Source organism: Xiphias gladius, chromosome 14 (genome assembly GCF_016859285.1).
Source record: "Xiphias gladius isolate SHS-SW01 ecotype Sanya breed wild chromosome 14, ASM1685928v1, whole genome shotgun sequence".
NCBI lineage: Eukaryota > Metazoa > Chordata > Actinopteri > Istiophoriformes > Xiphiidae > Xiphias > Xiphias gladius.
The window spans coordinates 11,924,225-11,947,548 of NC_053413.1; the positions used below are offsets into that span (position 1 = coordinate 11,924,225).

General features: G+C 41.6%; 1 protein-coding gene across 1 annotated transcript in view; it reads right to left on the reverse strand.

The window, feature by feature from the left end:
* The window catches only part of epha4b (eph receptor A4b), an 81,582-nt gene extending 59,203 nt beyond the window's left edge, over positions 1-22,379 (reverse strand). Inside the window, exons 1-3 of the mRNA XM_040142989.1 lie at positions 22,265-22,379; positions 5,755-5,819; positions 132-332 (exon numbers count right to left, since the gene is read on the reverse strand). Coding sequence (XP_039998923.1) covers positions 132-332; positions 5,755-5,819; positions 22,265-22,379 — 381 coding nt within the window. The remainder of the gene's footprint in view (positions 1-131; positions 333-5,754; positions 5,820-22,264) is intronic.
* Positions 22,380-23,324: the final 945 nt, after the last annotated feature.

The window sequence follows — 23,324 nt, forward strand, 5'->3', positions numbered from 1 at the left end:
CATTTGTTACCTGTCACCATGCAACCAGTGTGTTAAAAAGCTTGCACATGTTTTTTCCTGAATGTGTGTGTGTGTGTGAGTGTGTGTGTGTGTGTGTGTGTGTGTGTGTGTGTGTGTGTGTTGACGCAGACCTCTTTGCAGGTGCCAGGGACTCCGGGCAGGCTATTACAGTCCCTCAGGGTGAACTTGATCTCAATGTAAACACGCTGCGCTCCTTCTCGGCTGATGTGGCGCGTCCTCAGCCAGTTGTTCTGGTTGGCCTCCATGACGTTACAGACCTGGTAAGTCCTCATCGGGGTGTTCCTCTCATCCATTACACTGATCTCCTCCCACTGGGGATGAGATGTGGAGAGAGAAAGGAAAAAGCAAAGTGGGCCTATTAGATGGGAAACATACGGTGTGTTTATTATAATATGCTATTTTACTGTTCTAAACATGAAGTTTCTGAGGTGGATAGCATCTTCCCCCTTTATCAGATACCATTTTTGATGGAGAAGAGGAAGCAGGGAGAAAGCAGAGAAGGAGGATGGAGAGGTTAAGGAAGGAAGAAATGAGGAAAGCAAAAAGGAAGGAGCAAAATACCCCAGAAGGTTGTGAAAGAAAGTCACACATTAAGGGTAAAGAGAGACGAAGGGGATCTTAAATTTCAAGTGAAAGTCTAAGTGGATGTACAACCAGGGTAGAGTGACATTCAGCTTGACAACAGCACCACTAAGCTTTCATCGGTAGTCAATGGACAAAGGAGATCTCAGTCCAAATATTGCTTATGGGAAAGTTGGCCCAGTTTCAATGAACTGTGGTTTAGTGCAAAACACCACTAAGCCTGCATGTTCTGTTTTCATGTCTGAGTGAATATGAGTGATGATCTGTGTCAAGATGACTGAAGGACTGTCTTTGTCTTTGTTGCACGTGTGCATAGAGTGAGCCTGTTTTTCTAAAGTGAATGGGTGATTTAGTGCTTAAGAATGTGTATATATGTGTGTATGAGAGAGAGAGACAGACAGAGAAAGAGGTAGAGAGAGAGCAAGAAGAAGTAGGCAGGACAGAGCTACTTTGTCCCCCGTCATCTGCTACCATCTGTTTCCACTTCTGACTAAGGCAGTAATTGAGAACACTTCTCGCATGAGCAGGAAAACATTTCTATCTACACACCCACACACACACCTACACACATATAGAAAGACGTACACACATGTATAACATCGAAACACACACAAAGAGAAAGAACATTTCTATTTCTTAAAGAGACAGAAAATAAACCGATGTGGTTTCAGTGTCTCAAGATATCTGATCCATTCAGGGGGAAGCTAACCGGATTTTCTTAAACACACACACACACACACACACACATACGCACATGCACACACAAAACCCACACACTCAAACTGGATGAGTACTAGTTTGTGGCGAGGGATGAGAGGACCACCATCTTTGTTCTGAGCTCCTGTCATCGTCTTAGTACTGAAGCTTTAAGCTCCCGAGTGATGAGCACATATCACCTTACAGTAGTCCAGCCATGTAAAGACATAATACATGGTGAGGACACATTCTGTATACGCACACTTACATGTGCATACACACCTGCATGCACTGAAGCATGCACACACACACAAACCAGGATCCACAGCAGTAATGACCTGTCATCCCTAACGTGTTCTAAAATTCAAATGAAACCAGAATTGTAGATGAAGCAAGAGGCAAAGAGAAAGAAAAAAAAAGAAAGATAAAGGAAAGAGAGAAGACAGGCTAATAAAAGGCAAAGAAAGTAGCAAAAAAAGGCAAACAGAAACTTTAAGAAAAGTCCAAGACAAGGTTGGATTCTTGAGGTTAATCTGATGTGACGGCCCAACAACCCGGCGAAAGCTTGACACATTTCACCTCCGAGTGAAATGCTGCTGAGCACTAAAACAGATCCACATAAAAAACACACATTCTCACATAGACTCACACACACTTTCTCCAGCTCTCCTGCACAATCAGATGCTTTTAATCTCCACAGCCTCCACTGAAACTTCTACTGTGTATGAATTGGAGCTTGAACAAAACCACCTCTCTCTTGATTCTGACCCAAAAGTTCCTCAGCTGCAGAATCAGAGAAAAGAAAGTAGAAGAAAGGAGAAGATTGTTTTAATCTGCTGCAGTCAGCTGACACAAATGTCCCTGAGTGCCAGTTCAGAGTTTGAAGATTACATATACGAAATGTATCACTGGAGTCTTGCTCGACATTGTACGCACACAACAACTGCAGGTCATTGTAATCGACTGCACTCGATACAATTAAAAGAACAAAACACGAGACGTAGGGAGAAAGAGAGAGAAAAGAGGAGAGAGATGAGTGAATGTTGGTAAATTACAGGCTCGCCTGGCAGCTAAATAGACCCATCTGTGCAGAGCTGGGACCAGTCGGACATCACAGGACGGTTGCTCACGCCCACACACACGCACACACACACACACACACACACACATATACACACAAAGCTGAGTCCCCGGGGAGTGGTGATTAAAGCATTTATGGGAATAGTCATTGAGGGATAAAGACGGCTTTATGGTGTCTTTGTTTATTTCTTTGTAGGCAGAGTTTGGAGTGGCTGGATTACTGCCACTTCCTAGTGAGTAACTTATTTCCCTTGTTGGCGAGTCTGCTCTTTGTCACTTTTGCCTGGTGTAAAGCACAGGTGTGTTTATGATCATGAAAACAACCTGCTTACCTCCATATTTTCAAATGATACACCAGCTGCTTGAGAGCAAACCTATCAAAAACACAAGTTGCACTATTTCTTACTCTCTAAACACACACATACACACACAAAATGAAAACTGTTGCCTGTGTTGGTTCAGACTGAACACCAATTAACATTCAGAATGAAACTCTCCTCCCTGAACCCTCAATCACCTCGGCCAATCAGCACGGAGCCTGCTTGATTGCTTTGAAGTGAAGCAGAGACGTCGGATCGGGGTTTAAGTTCAACCATTCACCAGCTTAACATAATATCCCTCCTTCTGCAGTCATCTGATGGGTCCCACTATGAGGACATAATTGGCCATGGTCTGGCTTAGTGGGGTTGTTGGGGGGGGGGGGGCTAGAGAATGAGAAGGAAGGGAAAAACAGAGATGGAAGATGAGGAAAAAGAAGAGGGGGTTGTGGAGGCTCTGTGCGACTCGAGATGCCGTGGGGCCTCCCATTTTCAAACATCATTAAGACGTATCTGTTTTGCGTCCCTCACGAGGAACACGCCTGCTTGGTGACAGGAGTGGGTCGCTCCACTCAGTCTCAGGCACATCCGGCCCCGCACGGCTTGGATTAAGTGTGACCTTCGGGGGTCAAGTGTGGTTTTGGACTAATTCACGTAGACAGTGGTCTCAGATTGGTGGGAATTGCCTCTCGCTGAGTCCAATCCATAGGTTTAAAGTACAAAGGTCAACTAGATAATCCCCCTGATATGAAACATAAGACCTGCTCCCAGCCCTTGCACCTTTTCTCTCTGTCTATCACTCTCTATCCATTTTCTTCTCCTTTACATTAGATCCAAGGACTATTTCTGTTAATAAATCATTACCACATTTATTTTTAGACATGCAGTATGTATATAATTATGATAAACAAACAATACTGCTGCAGCCTCTGTTTGTCTCTATATTGTGTGCCACCAGGGTAGATTTAACTAGAAATTTGCTGGCTTGTTTCATGGACCAAAAGGAGATATATTTTCAAGGGTTTTATATGATGATACAAGAGGGGCGTTCTGTCCAGGAATGGCTAGGAGTAGGATCGTCTTTAGTTTCATCTACATCTTGTAACAATGATGGCCTAATACTTTTTTTTTCGACACAGGTTGGCTGCAGTAAGAGCTTGTCATCCTCAGCCCCCCGGATCGAACAGCTTACTGTTTCTGCTTTTGTAAGCAGGAATGCGTGCAGATGATGATGTGCCTTGCCCTAGCTCAGAACCTGAGAGCTTCATGAACAACAGATATAAATGAAGCATTAATATGACACTGTATAGCATATTTTTTTTCCTAAAATGTATTCTTAAATTTGTTTGGTTGATACATTCCCTTTGTTTGAAGTGGAAAAAGGAAAAACTGGGATGATGTTGAGTTTTAGGGAAACATTTATGCAAAACATAGGCATCAAACAATATTGATTCAATGCAATCAATTTTTATTCAAATTATGTAAGGATGCCACAGTTAAATGGCACTAAAAAAATGTCCTGATGTTTAAAAATTTTAACTGACCGTGAATAGACTTAAAAAACAAATGGGAAGGATCATGTTGATCTAGGAGGACGATAACATCGGCTTCATGTACCACAATGTACACACGAAAAGGGAACATGAAAGCAATGACTTTACCAGCTTTAACCAATTTAATAATTTCCTTCAGATAAAGCAGCTGATAAAGCCTGTGCCTCAGCTTGAAAGGAAAGGCACAAAAATAGAATGCTTTGGTTTTCATAATGTCTCAATTGATGCTGTTGGAGTGTTTATTAGAAGAGGGGTTGTGTGGATGCCCATAGAGCCAGTCTCCTTTCAGTTTCTGTACACACTCAGGGAGGAGATGCCAGATCCCCACTATGTTGACATTTCATGAAAAAAAATATACAGGAAGGAGTTTATATATATATATTTAACGGTCTAGCCAACACATTTCTTTGAGGGTAAACTTACATCACATGCTTTTCCAGGCCATAATAAAGCCACCCCAAACTGAACCATATTTTCAATAAAAGTAACTTGTATACTCTGGTTTTCAAAACTAGATTGAGCCTTTTGGCTTAGCCACAGATGGAACACATTCTGCTTTTCTACGAGGACTTCAGTGAGGAAAAAACATCCACAAACATCCACAATATTGCCACACAATCAGACGTTTCAAATATGTGAACTTGATACCCTTGATTGCTTGAGAAAACAACCTTGCTCAGCTCGGCTCACTTCAGCTGCCTCTGCTCTGCTGCGCACAACCATGAAACCGTGTGTGGCATCCTGCAATTTAACACACTGATGCTGAATAGTGGAGAGGAAGTGTGACTCAAGGGGAAATAGACTTAATTCAGTGCCATTCAACAGCTCTAGTGCTAGAGTGACATACGGAACGCGCTCTTATTTCTTTATTGAATAAACTTTGTCGTTCTTCCTCCCTACACTCTCACCCTCTTCCTCTCCTCTCACTTCTCTGTTGTCATTTTCTGATTCATGGTGGCTGCACTCCAGACTCCCTTGGTCCCTATACCTGCAAAAGGCTAGTTACGTAACCCCCTGCAGACACATGCAAATGACACCAACATGTACACACCATGTCCTCTTACATAAGAATGTGTACCCCTCCACCCCATCCCTTCCCACCATTCCAAAAATCACGACCCGTGATAAATGGAGGCTCTGGTCCCACAGCGTTGTCATTGCAGCAGAAATAATTTGTAAATTTCCCCTGCAGACTCCCGATTTAGCAAGTAGCGCTCAAGAACCCAGTGCTCTCTAAAACACACACTCCAGTGCTGCTGTTAGCTCTGAGTCCCTGCCTGTTGCCTGAAAATAAAACATGTCAACACAACCTGCTAGTTGTGATCAGATTTATACTTTTAGTGGCAGCTCCAGCATAAAGAGAGGAGGATTTTGTGTGTGTGTGTGTGTGTGTGTGTGTGTGTGTGTGTGTGTGTGTGTGTGTGTGTGTGTGTGTGTGTGTGTGTGTGTTTGTGTGTGTGTGTGTGTGTGTGTGTGTGTGTGTGTGTTGTGCTGCATATACTCACCCCCTCATTAGGGTAAGCCTCCCAGCCCAGGTCGGCCAGAGCTGACATGGAGTCCAGTAACGTAACTGCAAGAACAGAGGAACGAGAACAACATGTTAACTTACACATACTGAAAACCTTTAGGTCACATTTATTTTCTTTCATTTCCTTAAAGTCACAATAATGTTTTCAGAATCAAGTGTGAAGAGATTACTGTCTTGAATGCATCACATGACATCATGTTGTATACCTCCTATATAAAAACTCCACGATGTTTTCATGTTTTATACAAGTGTGTCTTTTGTTGTGCTGAAGTACAACAGCAGTGGAATAACAAACAGTGGTGAACCTATAATTTCAGTTTTAAGATTACTGTGGTTGTGCTGCAGCTGTTATGGTTCATGGGGACACAAAGTCAGTCAATGAAACAGCATCAAGATACCAAGGCAAGAGTATATTGTACAGTTACTTTTACATGTTTGACATTAAAGTGAAACTCCGCCCAAAACCTTTCTCTCTACTAGTATCAGCCTCTCGCCCTCTGTAGGCTGTGGGCCTGAAAAATGTTTTTTTTTTGAGGTTTGTGTTCCTGAAGGAGAAAGGAGACTGTGGTCAAGTTCTATTAAAAGTGGTTACAACGGATTTCAATAATGAAATGTTTTCAGGAAAAATAAAACATATCAGAATTATTAAAGACACTTTTTAAACAGCACCTGCAGAGTAATCATCTACTTTGCTGTTCATTTGTACAGTTTGCTCAGTATATTATAAAAGGTCATATTTTTGCCAAAATAAGGCTAAATAGAGTGCTTTTGTTTCATTCTCATCACCCTGTCAAGCCCATGAGCAGGCACATGCATTAGACTGTGCACCTCAAGCTGTTATAATGGCCAGTGCCATTTTATCCAAGCCCTGTCACTGGCTAGAACAGAATCCAATTCAGCTACAACTTGTATCTTGTTCCAGTTATTCCAGAAAATCCAGAGAGCTTTCTGTGAACACTGCTCATACGACTCTACAGAAGAAATAGCCCCTATAAAAACTGCTGACAACACGGTCTGTGGATTATCCAGACATTGGTTCTGGAGATGGATATCTCAATACCGGGGCACATAAAACTAAGTCTCCATGGCTGGATGACATAAGTGAGGGACTATAAGTGTAAGTGAGAAAATAGGTTTTTCTCATTTAGATGAAGCAACCCTTCCAACAAGCAAACTACAAACATTTTACTACAACTTTCAAGCCTAAAAAGGGTTTAATAATACTTTAATAATACTTTAATAATAACTACTAAAATGATCTTGTTAGATATCACTTTAATAGGAGAATGTCACCTAGGACAACGTGCAAAAGTAGGATGAATGAACATATGATTCGAGTTGTGCATGTTTCCTGTGTGCGATCTCCTGTGTGACAAGAGGAAGTGGAGGGAGGATGCAGGAAGATGAGAATGAAAAGTGAGGAGGAGAATGTGGCAGGTTGACCAGTGGGAGGCATATTGAAAACCTGCTCAGACTCTGGAGCCAGGTTCTCCACCTGTGTGTGTGTGTGTGTGTGTGTGTGTGTGTGTGTGTGTGTGTGTGTGTGTGTGTGTGTGTGTGTGTGTGTGTGTGTGTGTGGGGGCGCGCATGTGTTTCACTTGATAGAGTGTTTGTGTGCGAGTGTGCTTGTTGAGGCTTGGCTCAGTCAGGTCCTAATCAAGCCTTCAACACTGCTGACCATCAATATTTAATCAGTACCCATCTGCAGAGACTGCTGCTTCTCTCTTTCTTCTCTCTCTCAATCACACACATTTTAGTTCTCCCACGTTATCCTCCTGCTATTGAAATCTTTGAACCTATGCTTTCAATCCACAGATCTCAGATCAGACGTCCGAGTTGCTGACCTGACATAATTTAAACTGACTGCATCACTTTAAAGCAGCACACTACTGCCCATACGTATAACAAAGGAACTTTAAAATTGGTCCAAGCTCTTCTTTTCCTATCTTTCCCTCTCTTTGTCTTCCTCTCGCACCCATGCTGTTCATCAGCCCTAACTGAATCCCAGCCGTTCTCCTCAGCTCAGCACACCATGGCAGCAGGAAGGCATGTCATGCTGCATTAGTGTGTGTATATACGTGCGTATGCGCATGTCTGGGTGCACTCACACACAGCAGCATCTGCGTGAGACAGCAGCTAGAAAATAGTATATAATAATATAATGAAGCACAGAGAGAGGCTGCACAGCAGAGCCGAGGTGAGCGAGAGGTAGATTAAATGAGAGGGGTGAGACAGAAACAGTGGAGGGGAGATGCTGAGTAGCGAAAGGTCAGAGGCAGCCGCCAGCCCATGTGTGTATTCAGAGAAACTAAAGAGCATTTAGACTGTTTTGACCAGCTCATGAGCATTTGAGTGGCAAACAGAAATAAGACATAATAGTATAATAATATTTGATTTCAAGGCTCGACAGCACGCACACACACATTCTCTCTCACACACACACACACACACACACACACACACACACTCATATTTCTGCTGAGAGATAAAAGCTACTCATCAACAGGTTTGTGAAGGTTAGTCAAATTGTCTGTTTCACATATAATCAATTATGCCAATTATATTCTCTGTGACTCCCTTACTGTAGTACCTTTTCTTGTTTTTCAAAAAGAGTATAACAAAAAGAGTACAAATGAGTAAAACCTTGACAGTTTTTAATTACAAAAAACATATTTTTCTCACTGCCCTACAGTGGAATCTAGGCTTACAGATAGTTATGGTTTTATTTTTCCAGGTTTCAAGAGTAAAGTTTAAGTAAAGTCTTTGGAGGGTACAATGGAGGTGAACAGAATTTTTTTGTACTTGAAACAATTAAAAATTTCATTAGGATTTATTGTCAGTGTGTCTTTCAAGCCATGATATCCTGGTTCCTCTTAGTAACACATGGGCTTGCTGTGGTAACTTTTCATCTGAACCATTTTCCACCAGGGAAGCTGTCCCTACTGATAGTGTGTTCTGTGGAATATCCTTTGCAGTATAGATGTTGTTATTCACACAAAATGTGGCTGCTGAATGATTTTTCAAGTGGAATTCAATAAACTGTTAGGACAAGTGCAAATCTTCCACTGAAGTTGAAACACAGGTCCTAAAAATGTCGAGCTATTCTTTAAAGTGTAACTTCACCCCCAACTCTGAACAAAACTCCACCCACACCATAATTTTGAAAAATGCTAAAAAGTGGGGAAGGGGCTGGGGGGGCCGAGGGGGGTGAGGTTGAGGTCTTTTCCCCTCCAGAATCCCCTGAAGCGGACGTTTTCAGCCGTTGGCTCCAGCCCCAGTAATGCCTGAAGCCGGAGCTCTCGGAGCCGAGCATGTAGTTAGAATAGCTCTCTCTGAAATATGCCGATTGCAAACGTACATAGCAGTGTGTTGCTATCGAGAGACCTGCTGCCATCTGCAACCACTGCCCAGCCATATGAGGGTGTGAAGGGAAAGAATGCAGTCCAGTGGTACCTCTACAGCCGTCAAAAGCACAGGGCCAAACCACTGCACCAAAACTGAAAATTACAAAACAGAAGGTAAGCAAAAAAAATTGGGTGAACTCCTGTGAATGATGAGTCTCGATCAGTATATGTTTTAAAAGGTGCACGGTTTCACAGACTCAAGGACCCGTGCTGGGGCAGGTGGGTTGCCCACCTCTGATTGGAGGGCGTCAGCATTCTTTTTTACACAAATTTCATGACATAAAAAAGTCCCAAAAGGTTGACTATGCTGGCATTGGCCTTGCAAGGTTAAGGATGATTTAAAAACATTAGAGAGTGTTTTGAGCCATTTTCAACCCATGAAATGACAATTTTATAACTTGAAATGTCAATATCAACACCAGAACTGATGTGTTTCATCACAGTAGAGTCATATCTTTTAGTTTGCAGCTCAAAAAAAGATGTTTAACTGCACAGTATCTCTTTAAAATGTAACTGTCCAAAATTATGAGCACCACAAATGAAATGCCATCACCCTGTTGTATTAGGGGTGGAGACACAAATCTCAAAGGAGGGATTTCTCAAAACCTGGGAAAATAAAACCAAAAATATCTGCATGGCTAGACACCTCTGGAGATAAGTGAGAATCTATGTCTATCTATTTTTTGGAAATTGGGCTTTTAAGACGCTTTTGCATGTAGAGTCACTCATTATGTGGAAACTTGCCTTACAGAACTGTCTAGTAAGCCAAAGTGTTACTGAGGCTATTACATATTCCAAAGCCATTTTGCAGCCCACTGGGAAAACACACACACACACACATACATAAACTGACACTTTTTCTCTTCTCCTCACACCTTCTGTCAATACCACTCATCACTTGTAATCAATGACTGGACTCATCAATTATGTATTAGCTATAGCTTCCTTTCTGCTGAAACAGCCAGTATGCATATAGGCTATATGTGTGTCTGTTTGTGTGTGTTTTCCTGGTGTGTCCTATATGTGTGCGTGTCGGTTGTCAAAAAGAGGCAGAAAACATGCCGCATCGAGCCTCTGCGCAGGGGGCACGGATGACCAGGGGAAAAATATGGAGTGAAAGTTAGTTGAATGAATACGATTTATGTTGGGAAAATAAACAAGCAAGAGCTTGCTGATGCTATCATGCTGACCTTTATTTCACTACAGTTCTGATGGGGGCATGCCCGAAAAAGATGAGAACCACTGCTCTTTATATACCTGTCTATAAACCTCTATCTATCTGTCCATTCATCTGTAAATGCTCTTACCCTATCCCCCTATCCCCCCTTCTTCTCTTTCTTAATGGTAAATTGTTTGTGTGTGTGTGTGTGTGTGTGTGTGTGTGTGTGTGTGTGTGTGTGTGTGTGTGTGTGTGTGTGTGTGTGTGTGTGTGCGTGTTTGTGTGTGTGTGTGTGTGTGTGTGTGTGTGTAAAATCTATGTCTGGGCCAGTCCTGCTTTGGCCCGGAATAAGACCACACTCATCAGTCAGTCACTCAGACTAGGCTCATTTTCAATCTAATAATAAGTCTCTCTCTTATCCACACACACATTCAGACCCATACACACGCTTGATCTCCAGGTTGATGAGCAGCTAACAATATGCCATCTCATACTCACAGTGGAGCACTGTCCAAATTTGAGCACTCAGTGACAACAATGGAAACCAAAAAAATAAAAAATAAACATCGATCCACAGACATGGCTTTGCCCAGCTTTTCTATCTAAAAATACCACTGCCACACAAACAAATTCACTCATGGACACTCACACTCTCTAATATTTCCCAAGCTTTCATCACAGGGCATGAATGCACAGATCCATACACATGCACATGTGACACTGATTACTGTGAGAATTGTGCATTGAGACAAGCTGTTCTATTGATTTTCAGCACAAAACTGTGAGGTTTACATTTTGAGACTGAAAGGTGAGGAGAAAAAGGGGGTGGAGGATGTGAATTTGTAGATGGGACATTCCTGCACAAATGCAGTAAAATGCCGAAACTGCACCCTCTTACAGAACCTTGTACAGAAATAACAAAACATTTTTCAATCTCTTTGTCTCTTTATCTCCTTCTGTGTCTGTCTATTTTTCTTCTCACTCCTGTTTCCCCCCTCTGGGTTGTCTGTCTCTCTCTGTCTTTTTCTCTCTTTTTCTCTCTCCTTCTCTGTCTGTTTATAACTCTCTCCCGCTCTCTCTCTGGTTGGTATCCACAGTTTCAGCTGGGCTGCAAGAAGCTGTGATCCACCTGCCAAGAATCAAATGGCGCTGCCAACAGCCAGATTGGCGCACAAAGAGACTGGATGCTTACACACACTCACACACAAAACTGACAAACACAGACCTTAAGATGTTGCCAGAGCCACAAAGAGAAAAGACTGCACAATAAGACCACCACACAGACTCAATATAGAGTACAATATGTGACTACAAATTGAGTTCATAAGCTCTTTTCTGCTCAGAACAGAAAATATTAAATTGAAATAGGTAGACTTAGGAGATATTGAAGGGAATTGCTGACGCTACATTCAACATGCTGCTGCTGCATGTATAAGCCACATTGTTTTTGTTTCTTACTGACTAAATATAAGCCTCAGAATTTTTTAAAATGTCAAGATCAGGTCAAACCCATCTTCACCCAGTTTTTATCCCCCCCCCACACACACACACACCAAAACATTGTTGTGTATTCCCACTTTATAAAAATGCTACACTTTACAGTAATCCAGTTTACAGATCCTATCATTTAGTACAGAATAATCAAAATAATGGTTTCTAAAATCAGATTTTTACTCGGATTTTTATATTTGTGAGTTTTTAATCTTATTTTCACTTTTTTAAAATTATCATTCAAAGTTAACACCAGTGACATTCAGTAGGACTTAATAGTAAAAAATTATCAAAATTATCAAAAGAAGTTAAACTACTTTTACTTTTTTTTACTTTTTATAATGCTGGTTGTAAATACAAAGTGTACTATACATTCATAATCATAAACTAATATTTCTTTCATCGTTAAATCGTAAAATTTTCAACATTTTGAGAAAGAAAATCTTAATCACTTCCTTTTAGATGAGAAGATTGATACCTCTCCAATGTCTCTATGCTAAATGAAGCTACAGCCAGCAGCCTCCATTAGCATAAAGACCGGAAACAGACGGAAACAGCTAGCCTGACTGTGTTTCCCATTTTTATGCTAAGCTAGGCTAACTATCTCCTGGTAAAACTTATATATATTTAGCGCACAGGCATGAGAGTGGTATCGATCTTCTAATTCGCTGCAAGAAAGTTAAGTGTATTTCCCAAAATGTTGAACTATTCCTCTACATTCATCAGAGATAAGACTGAGACTGAAATCTCTTCTTTAAGACAACAACAAAGGCTAACAGTCTGCTTTAGTAGAACAAAGCTTTGCAGCTCTCAAAGCTTTGCTCAAGATAACTTACTTTTCTCAAATATAAACACACAAGTACACGTAGCAACATACACACACCCAATATCTTAGCATTATTACCTCCACATGCACAGAGCTTCCCCTGCTTCCACTCCAATGAGAGTGCAATTCAACAAGTGAGAGTGCTGTCAGGGCAACAAACGGGCCGATGGAGAGCAGGATGAAGCAGTGGGAAGAGTTGAGCTCTGAACTTTAAGAACAAACTGGTGCTGTACCAAGACTGCTACACTTTCTCTCCTGCTGTCTTTTCATCAGCCCTCTCTCCACTCATCCAAGAACCACCAGACGCTCTCAGTCCGTCTTTTTTCCTCTAGTTTGCTCTCTCGAACTACGCTTTCAGCCTCATCCCCAAAAGTTTGATTCTTTGCTGATCAGATGTTACCGCATTTCAGGATATGTGCATTTGGAGAAACTGTTTTTACAGCAAAACTGCGTACAATTGTATTCACCCTTAAGATTTTGTCTCAGTTTCTGAGTGTAGGGTATGTTTCCCCTGACACAGGCATATCCCAATCTGCAATATTTTTAATTACACTTTTCAGTGAGATTTTTTTGGGGCGGGATGAGGTGAATTCACATTAAAAATGTCATTCTTCTTCGAGAGTGATAGCTGTCTGCAAACTGAATGTATCTATGAATAATTAAATTGACTTAAATTAAATTCTAATCCCAATTCTTCTTTGATTCAGGTCCATTGCTCCTGCTTTCTTGCGACCCATTCAGAGAAATGTTGTATTAATCCTCTACACTTCAACAAACACAAAATTAAATTCCACTTTGGGCTGGACTAAATTACACAGATTAAAATCAGTTATATTAAGTATCCTCGATCCGTATAATTACACAGTGGCCTATAGCTATACAAATGAGTGCTAGACAGCAGCATTTCACAAAAGGTTACAGCTGACTCTGTGAAACAGATGAAAAAAATTCAATTAGGTATTGACATGCATGGCTAACTAGTAGTTAGGTGTCTGACATCAGTTGTCTGACCTACACAAATTAAATGAAAAACAGTGAATCAAAGTATAATAAAAACAATAACTATATATTATTTGCTCTTAAACTGAAAACATTTATAATCATGTAATTAAATTGATGAATCTGCTCTGAAATATTAAGGAATGACTTTATAAACAACAACAAGTTTGATTTGTTAAACAGCTTCATCATTTAACAACTCTTACAATATAATGAGTATGTTTATGGACGCTAATGTGCTGGTTATGATCAGGTTTTTGGAATATCACATTAATGTGTTTGTGCATGTAAACACAGAAGCACTTATCCCCATTTTGAGAAACCAAAATAGGCTAGCAGAGATGCACAGAGAAATAAATGAAATAATATGGCACATAAACACAACATTGAGGCTTCTGATCCATATCTGTGTGTGCAGGTGGGTCTTTAGCTTTAGTCACATTGTTAGTCAGAAAAAAAAAAGTCATTCACATTAAAATGGTGATCGCCACACAGACGGATTTAATCAAATTCTTCATGTTTCGATCTAAACAAGATCTTTCATCAGTCCATTGTTTTCTATTAACTATTTTTGTGCCATATTCTCTCACATAACTGATACAAAAGGGAGAGTACTCAGATTAACCAAGAAAAACTTTTTTAGAGAAATTAAACAAGACAAACAAGAAAATACATCTACATCAATTATTAAAAACTCTTACTGTATGTGTAAATTGTGAGGTTGGATTTTCATGAATAAAACAGATGCAGTGTATAATGAAAATCTAACCTGATTTCAGGTAAAAATACAGTAGAAGATATCTTCTACACGTCAGTCACAAATAGGGAAAAATGTAATGACAGCTAGGAAGATCTTTCTCTCTGAAGTTGCTTTAGCGAAGTGGAGTGTGCATTGTTTATTGAAAACCTTATTCTCTAAAGCATTGAAAATTGTTCTGGCGACACCAAAGGCAGATGGTGCACAAAACAAAAAAAGTTTATGAGAATATTTACGTATGTGATGAACTGTACCTCGTTGAGCTTGCTCTTTTGGAACTCACGCCCCCATTTCAGCTGTGGGAGGAGGTACATTAGCCTACTCTGCTATTTCATACACTCTGGCAGCACTAGCAGAACAGCAAAGATGCCATTCTGACAGAATATGACAGGAGTACTGCCCTAGTTTGTCGCTTGAAGAGGCTCTGGAGTGTGTGTGTGTGTGTGTGTGTGTGTGTGTGTGTGTGTGTGTGTGTGTGTGTGTGTGTGTGTGTGTGTGTGTGTGTGTGTGTGTGTGTGTGTGTGTGTGTGTGTGTGTGTGTGTGTGTGTGTGTGAGTGTATGGGTTTGTCTGTGCATGCTGGTTGAATGCTTACAATGTTGAACTGTGACACCCAGTCAGATCCAGACACTTGTTTTTTTAATAAGCTTCTTCCTCCAGTATGCCAACAATTTATCAAGGGCAACACACACACACACACACACACACACACACACACACACACACACACACACACACACACACACACACACACACACACACACACACACAAACACACTTACACACTTACTAACTTACAGCACAAACCACAGACACATAGACTTCCACTCAAACTGTGACACATCGCACCATTCATTTAAAGAAGTGAATTAAAAGAGCTACTGAGGAGTGAACAGAGTGAATGAGCAGCGACAGATAAAGCTTTTTTTCATCACTCAGACACAGGACAGCTAATTCTGCAGCAGTGTCTTTGTCTAAATTCTGCCCTCAACTGTGTGTGTTTCTCTTTTTTGCCTTTTTTTTTCACCTTTTGTGCTCTGTTAGTTCTTAAGATATTCCTCCTGATAAGACAAGAGCACACACTCACATGGCTATCACACAGTGGTTGGTCACAGAAGAGTAAATTGGCCTGGAATCTCAGGAGTGAGCCACGGCAGTGGAGATGGATAGGACATCACATGTCAGATCAAAATGTGCTAAGACAGGTTGCTACACACACTTATAACATAGTATACACACACACACCTCAGTGCCTGTCTGTAATACACACCTACAGTAATTGTCTGTCTAGCACTTTGTAAGTCTGCCCAGCTGCTTCGATCAAATCAAACTTAAATGAATTTGCATTGAAGAGGACACCATCAAGTAGTAAAGAGAGAGACGGAACAAGCTTAACTACCAAAACACTGAAGCTAGGAAGGATACCGGGAGATGTACTGCAGGAAAATCATGGGGAAATTATTCTTGCAAAAGACCCCAAAACATCCGACAAATGTTTGTTAGCTTGGCCCTGTTTGATGTTGTTCAATTTCGTCTAGCAAACCGTTACAGAATTCAGTTAATATCCATGCATCAATAACATACTCTCCTTGTGTCTCAAGAAAAATGTCTAGAAGACACAGCCAGACATAAAGAGCTTCAACCAAAAATACTTTTAAACTGTTAAAAATGGCTGGTTTTGATTGATTAATATTAATTGAGTGTTTTCTGATCCGCCACCTCTATGGTTTACATTTGGCTAAGTTTAGGCTACTACTCTGGTGAGGGTTGGGGAAAGATCTTGGTCATGGTTAAAAGATGTGAACAGCGGTCTCTGGTGTCAACATTAGATACTTTGTACAACCAGCCATCCACTGCTGCAATGCTAAGACATTAGGCTACTTCAGCCTGCCATAATTTGCACCACTGGCGGAGGCGTTTTGTCAGGTTTTCAGGTGTTTTGCGCTGCTAATACCTTCACAGTCTTTCAACAGTACAGAAAAGATTGGAGCACTGGTCAGCAAACTATGTCTGCGCCTGACCCAAATCCTCGGCAGTATGTTTCTAAAGCTCCCTAATGCAGCCTTTCTCAGTTGTGGCACGAGCCAAGCCCACAGAGCAAACAACAAAAGAAAAACAGAAAGCGAGAGAGAGAGAGAGTGGGGAGGAGAAAAGGAAACAACCAAATTCAATTTAGCCAAATTTAAAGGTCAGGACAGGGGATGCAGGGGTGGGTGGTGTATGCGAGTGAGGGCGGCAGTGAGAAGAAAAGAAGGACAAGAAGGAGAATTGGTGTGTGTGTGTGTGTGTGTGTGTGTGTGTGTGTGTGTGTGTGTGTGTGTGTGTGTGTGTGTGTGTGTGTGTGTGTATTAGGGTGGCAGAAGGTGGTCAAGGCCCAGTGATCAGTGATTTGACCAGCAGTTAAGGGCTTGTTCAGAGGGGGAAGGGGTCAGAAGACGTGGCGATCGAGGGGGGAAGCCCACTTACGCCCAAACTTCACTACAGCCATCAGACATCACACAGTGAGGGAAGACTTCCTTTGACATTAATGAACTCTGCATCTGACCGGAATCATCCAAGCCTAAAAACTGTTCAAGTTCTATTCTAGCTGGTTAAGACACATAAATGTTCTCCCTCACAAAGGGAACTGAAATAATGTGTTAAGGTAAGAATGAGTTGGTTTCTTGTGTATCAGCTTGTACAATGATGTAAAATGAATTAAAATACACACTGACTACAATATTGAATAAAAAAAGAGTCCTGTCCATTTTTCTAAGTAGACTTCAAAAAAGCAAGTAGGACAGTTAAAAAGTAAGAAAAGTCTGTACTGTGGTTTATTTAGCTCAAGGTTTGTTTACATTTGTTCACATCATAACAAAAAAAACTTAAATTATACATAAGCATGGATATATTCCAAATTCTTTAAAAAAATAAATTCACCTCAATATTTTTCACATTCATTTCAGTTTTTCAGACTTTAAAGGAATACATTTCAAGAAATACACTTCTTTACTCTCTTGCTGAGAGTTAGGTGAGGACGTCAATAGCACTGTCGTGTCTGTATGGTTAATAAAGACACAGCAAAGAGACTTAGCTTATCATAAAGGCTGGAGGCAGGGCTACACGGCTAGCCTGGCACTTCTAAAACTCACTAATTAACACGTTATATCTTGTTTGTTTTATCCATACAAAATCAGGTTGTAAAAACAACTACAGTATTTGTGGTTTTATTGGGGGGTTATGTGCTGGACTACTTCTTGGCCCGTCGCAGTGACAGTCTGGAAAACTCACAATGAGGACGAGGTTCCAGTAAGTTACCACCAGCAACTCCATGTAAAACCACAGTCATCTTTAGACCTTGGTGTGTGCGCTGATTACACAAACAGGACATAACATGTTAATTTATTGAGCTTTAAAGGTGCTGGTTGGTGGATTTTATTACCTTTGGACAGAGCACGGGCTAGCTGTTTCCCCCTGTTCCCAGTCTTTATGCTAAGCTAGGCTAAATAGCTACTGGCTGTAGCTTCATATTTAGCGAACAGACACAAGAGGGGTATCAAATTTCTTATCTAACTCTGGGCGAAAAAGAAGAGAGCAAATGTACTGTATACAGTATTTAAGCCCTCTCCCTTGAAAGCACAAAAACAGAAAAGAAAGAAAATAAAATTAACTGAATTTGAATTGGTGGGGCTGAATACAAAACCATATTTAGCAACCACTGACTACCATCAAGTGCAACACAATGGCTCTGTGAGTGCTGTTATGGGTGCTCTGCTCAATGGAGCACAGAGAAATGGTTGGGTTATTCAGTTTGTTGCTTTCATTGTTCGTTTTTTCTTTATCACTTTTGTTTTGTCTCACAGATCCTCTCTTGTGGATCCGTCTTTTTGTCTTTTATTTATAATTTCAGTCACTCTCGCTCTCACTCTCTCTCTCTCTCTCTCGCACACACACATACACATACGATGAATCCATGAGGTGAAGCCCTCGCAGCAAAATAATTCTCTGTCACTGAGCTGTATTTATAACCCCATCTATCAGCCAGCCCCGGAAATACGTGACACTATTCTCTGGACCAAGACCACCTAACTGCCCCCCCCCGAGCCATACATTAGGGTAGGATGGGTGTGTGTGTGCGTGCATGTGCACATACGCCTATGTGTACTTATGTATAGGCCTGTGTAAAGAAGATATAGAAGCTCAACCTCATTACAGAAAACATACAGTGGCTCACGGCTCCTGTCCAAATGTTGGAGGTCAGAGGAAGCATCAGAGAGAGAGGGAAAGAGAAGACGACAACAAGAGGGAAGACAACCAAGGAGAAAGTGACGCAGGCCAGCAGGGAGGGCTGATAGAAAATAGAGAAGGGCAGATATGAAAGAAGGGGATTAGAGATGGATCGGAGTAGAGGAGGTTGAAAAGAAAAACAGGAGGGTGCTTGTGCTTGCTGTCTCTCTGCTGCTGTCTGATGAGAGCGGAGATCTATATCCTCTTGTGTCCAAGGTCACGGCTGTTACATGGGAGCAGAGCAATATCTCAGACTCGGACACACACACACACACACACACACTCACACTCACACACACACACACACACACACACACACACACACACACACACACACACACACACACACACACACAGACTTTGTGAGGTATGGTTCTGCCGATAACTACAAGCAACCATTATAGATTAAAGCAATTAAACCAGAGGCGACCTTTAACCCAACATTGCACCACAGTCAGGATCTTGTGTGACTCATAAGATGTGTATGTATGGGAGTATGTGTGTAAGTAGGGGGCATGCTTTACATATGCTTGCCTCACTGCTCACCCTCATGTTAACCTTATGAAGCAATTCAGCAGTTTCACCCCAGCACCCTAAAGCCAATCCAATAAAAAAACTTCATGTGTAGTTGCAAGACCAATTACAGATTACAGTAAACCTCAAAACTATAATTTAAACCTCAGGTGATTCATGTTTTTTCCATGTTCTGTTGTTTTTACCCTCCCTCACCCTTATTAATTCAATTGTATATCCATTTGCACACAGACTTCCGGCAGAATTTAGAGTTAAATCTATAATTTTTCTCCATTAGTACACTCTCATCAACATCCCGTTGCAGTGGAAGGAAGCATACAGCTCCAATCATGCTTCTTTATTTTTCTAGGATTGAGGATGTATATTTAAAGACAGGGGGAAGACCCAAAAATAGAAAGGAGTGATAGTCTGCTCCATTCCCCTGCGTGATTCTGCTCAAGAGGAGAGCGGTATAAGAAAGTACAAGCACAAAAGTACAGGGAGGAGTAGGTGCAACAAAACAACAAATAAAGAGAAGACATGTATCATTCCACTGGGTTAGAGAGGATACAGAAGAAGAGTAAAGAAGGGATGAACACAGCAGGACAAAAAAGAACCAAGAGGAGACCTGTGAGCATCCACCCAGCTGTTACATCAGTGTGCCCTCAGGGTTCAGACGCATTGTGTGTTGGGCTCCCTCTGCTGGTGCAGAAAAACTCATCCACTTCTCTTCCTCCCTTTACTGTTGATGAAATAGACCCTCGGCGGATGGTCTTCATTTCAACAACTTATAAATGAACCCATTTCCACTTTGGGTCACGTTCCCCAGTCCACAGTTAGCAGCAGTTTCAAGCAATTCTATAACCTCTACCAAAGCACCATTTTCTGCCAGTCCACCCACATAACTGTATTTCTTGTAAATGCCAACAATTTTGGAGCAGATCAATACCTCTGGTAGTAAACTAAGCGTGTTGACAGCTTAGCACTATTTCCCTGCTAACATTATCAGCTCTATCAAAGGGACTGTGTTCTTAATTGAGCCTTGAGAGCTGTATCTTTCCTTTTATGACAACCTCGCTTCTGCTACTAGACAGACTCAGAAGGAGGATTTCCTGGAATAACATGACTGTCGAGATGCGTAGGTGGAGAATATGCACACTCATAGACAAACACAGGTTACACACACATACACACAGAAACACACACTGGCACAAAGAAGAGCAATCCCTCAGCTAAGCGTGCAGTCACAGCAGGAAAACTGGCAGGCCGAAAGGTAAAAGCAGAGCATAGGCTGGCTGACAAAAATGGCTTCATTGGATTCCTGTCCGAGTGGGACACGTGCACAAACCCTCTACACACACACACACACACACACACACACATACACAAGTCAGGCACTGGGCTTAAAGGTGCCAACTAGACCAATAGTCTGAGATAGCAGGACAGAGAAATGACCAGAGGATGAAAGACCAAGTGAGTCACATACAGATGAAGACACATGCATACTGCCTGGCAAATTATTTGAAAAGTGTGTGTTAGCAATGAAAAAGCCTTTGACCTGTCAGTCACCTCAAAAACTCTCAAGTTGAACATGATCAACACACAGATACACACACATTCACTGCAACTCACAGATGTCCCTGTGTTTATCTAAATCAACAAGAGTTTCCACTGGCTTCCAGTCGGTTTCATCATTGATGCTCATTTTAATGAATATTTCAACAGTATGTTAGTGTTTCCTTCACATGCGTTGTCTCCTGTTAAAACACTCCCTCCTCCTCCACTCTCTCGCTGCCTATCTATCCTCCAGAGCTTTTGTTCCGCGTGAACTCCTCGGGGCTGTGACATACATTCAGCGCTTTGTACTTACAATGCAGCTTATATACTGTTAAGTCAGCCAGAGAAAGGAGGTCCCAACCTACCTGGCCTGTCATATTGTGTGTGTGTGTGTGTGTGTGTGTGTGTGTGTGTGTGTGTGTGTTCGATGTGAATAATTTGACTGCTTAATCTACCCTGTGTAGACCTGGAGTTGAGGTTTGTGTGTGTGTGGGGGGGGGGAAGGAGAAAATATCAATGAAAGGCAAATGCTACAGCTCATAACAGGGACGGAGAGCCTTGTTGAGCAACAGAACAGGACTGACAGAAAGGAATACTGAATGAGACGATTCACAGAGTGACAATCATGTCACAACTGTATCATCTCGAGTCAGACTGTCTGACAGCCGACAACCAAAACAACACCACAGGCTCTTCCACTTCTGTTCAAATAACCTACAACCTGCCTCGCAAACCAGTTATTGAGAATGTGCAACTGTTGTGTTCTTTTTCTTCATTTAGTGCAAGTTCTTACTTCCCATTAAACAAGCCAGCTGCCATTTATCAGTCCGCCAAGCAGTCGGGAGTAGTTAGTAAGTAAATGCATTGGCTAATCTCAGGCCGAGCATCGATGTTAATACAATAACTGAGAGAAGCTCAGCAGCAGCGTGTGACAAATTTAATGTAATTGCTGTTCCTCATTTGCAGACTGAGGCAGTAGACCACAGTCCACAGCAGAAAAAAAAAACATCTATCAGTGTGTTATAATGAAGATATCTATAATTAAGAAGGATTTTGACAGAGATGTCAATGTTGTTTCGACATAATCATTATAAGTTGGGATACTTTAATGCAAGAAAATAGTTACACAGTTAAATACAGTGTGAAGAAGCTTTTTCCCGATGTCAGGAAGTGAAATGTCTACATCAGCCTTCTCTATCTTCAGCATGGCAGGGCTCCCTCTATGTATATGTCATACAAATTTAATGTCAATATGCTCGGGAAAGAAAAACGTGACGAACAGTTTTTTTTCCCCCTTCTCTCTCTCTCTCTCTCCCTCTCTCTCCGCGTTTCTTTATACGTGATTCATAACCGAGCCGAGCACTTAACGGGAATCTCCGCTTCGCTCCGCTCCGCTCCGCTCCTTCCCCGGCAAGTGGAACCGCGGGATTGGGGCTCCTCATCCGCCAACACAGCGCACAACCAAGTCATCTGTCTCACTCCACTTAAGGTTCACACAACCCGCCAGGACACCCACCTTCATTCTCCGGATAATTCCGTAAGGCCCGGCACGGCGACAAAGCGCGAAAAAGAAGCAGGGAAGACAGGAGGAAAAGGGATGGATAGATCCACAGGACGCGTGGTGGTGCCATTTTCAGGCTGCGCTGCGCCCTCGCTGCATCCCTGTTGGCGGTGTCGAGTCGGTGAGCGCAGCCTTGCGATTGAGGAGAGAGGCAGGGAGAGAGGGGGGTGGGGTGGTGGTGTTGGGAAGGAGGGTCCACAGTCAGCCAAGTCCTGTCAATCAGCCGTCTGGCTCTGGGGTGGTACAGCAGCGGACTTTGGAGACTCCTTGCACTGGGTAACAATAGAAAAAAAAAAAAAATAAATAAAAATAATAATAATAATATTGACATATATATCCATCTTAACGATTGAGTTAACCTGATATTGAGTAAGATATTATTTGTTTTTAAAATATTGAAAACAAAAGCACTTTCAACTGTGATTACTTCAAGGACTTAATCAAAATTCTCTTCCAAAGCCACCCTAAACTGAAAGCAGTGCAAAATGGAGCTTCAAATTTAATAATAGGCTGTAAATGTCATGGCAAAACCAAACCTCTTATGGGATTAGATGATTCTAATTCTTTAAGTCTCACTCTGTAAAGCCCATTCATTTTAAAGGAAATGCAGGTATGACAAAGAAGATTTTGACCTGTTGTCTGTTGCTCAGTTTTATTTATTACAAATCAAATCATTTGACATCACATAGCAGTGTATCCCACCCTCAGGAACAGTGACACTGTTAGAGAAAAGTGCAACCACTGAAAATGTAACCATTACCTCTTCCCAAAGCACAAAAAGTTATTGTTTTGGAAATTTTATTCACATTATGCCTATATAAAATTACGTGAGAATGTCCAGGTGAGATAGACATTCCACAGTGTTTTGTTGGCTTTGCCCAGAACCACATTCTTGGGTAGAACAAACCACAACAAAAAACCAGCCATCTTATTACTGACCCAGAGTTTTTCGGATCCAATCGATAGTCTGGGTAAGAGCAGGATAAACAAGTCCATCTCACTGTAGAAAATACTG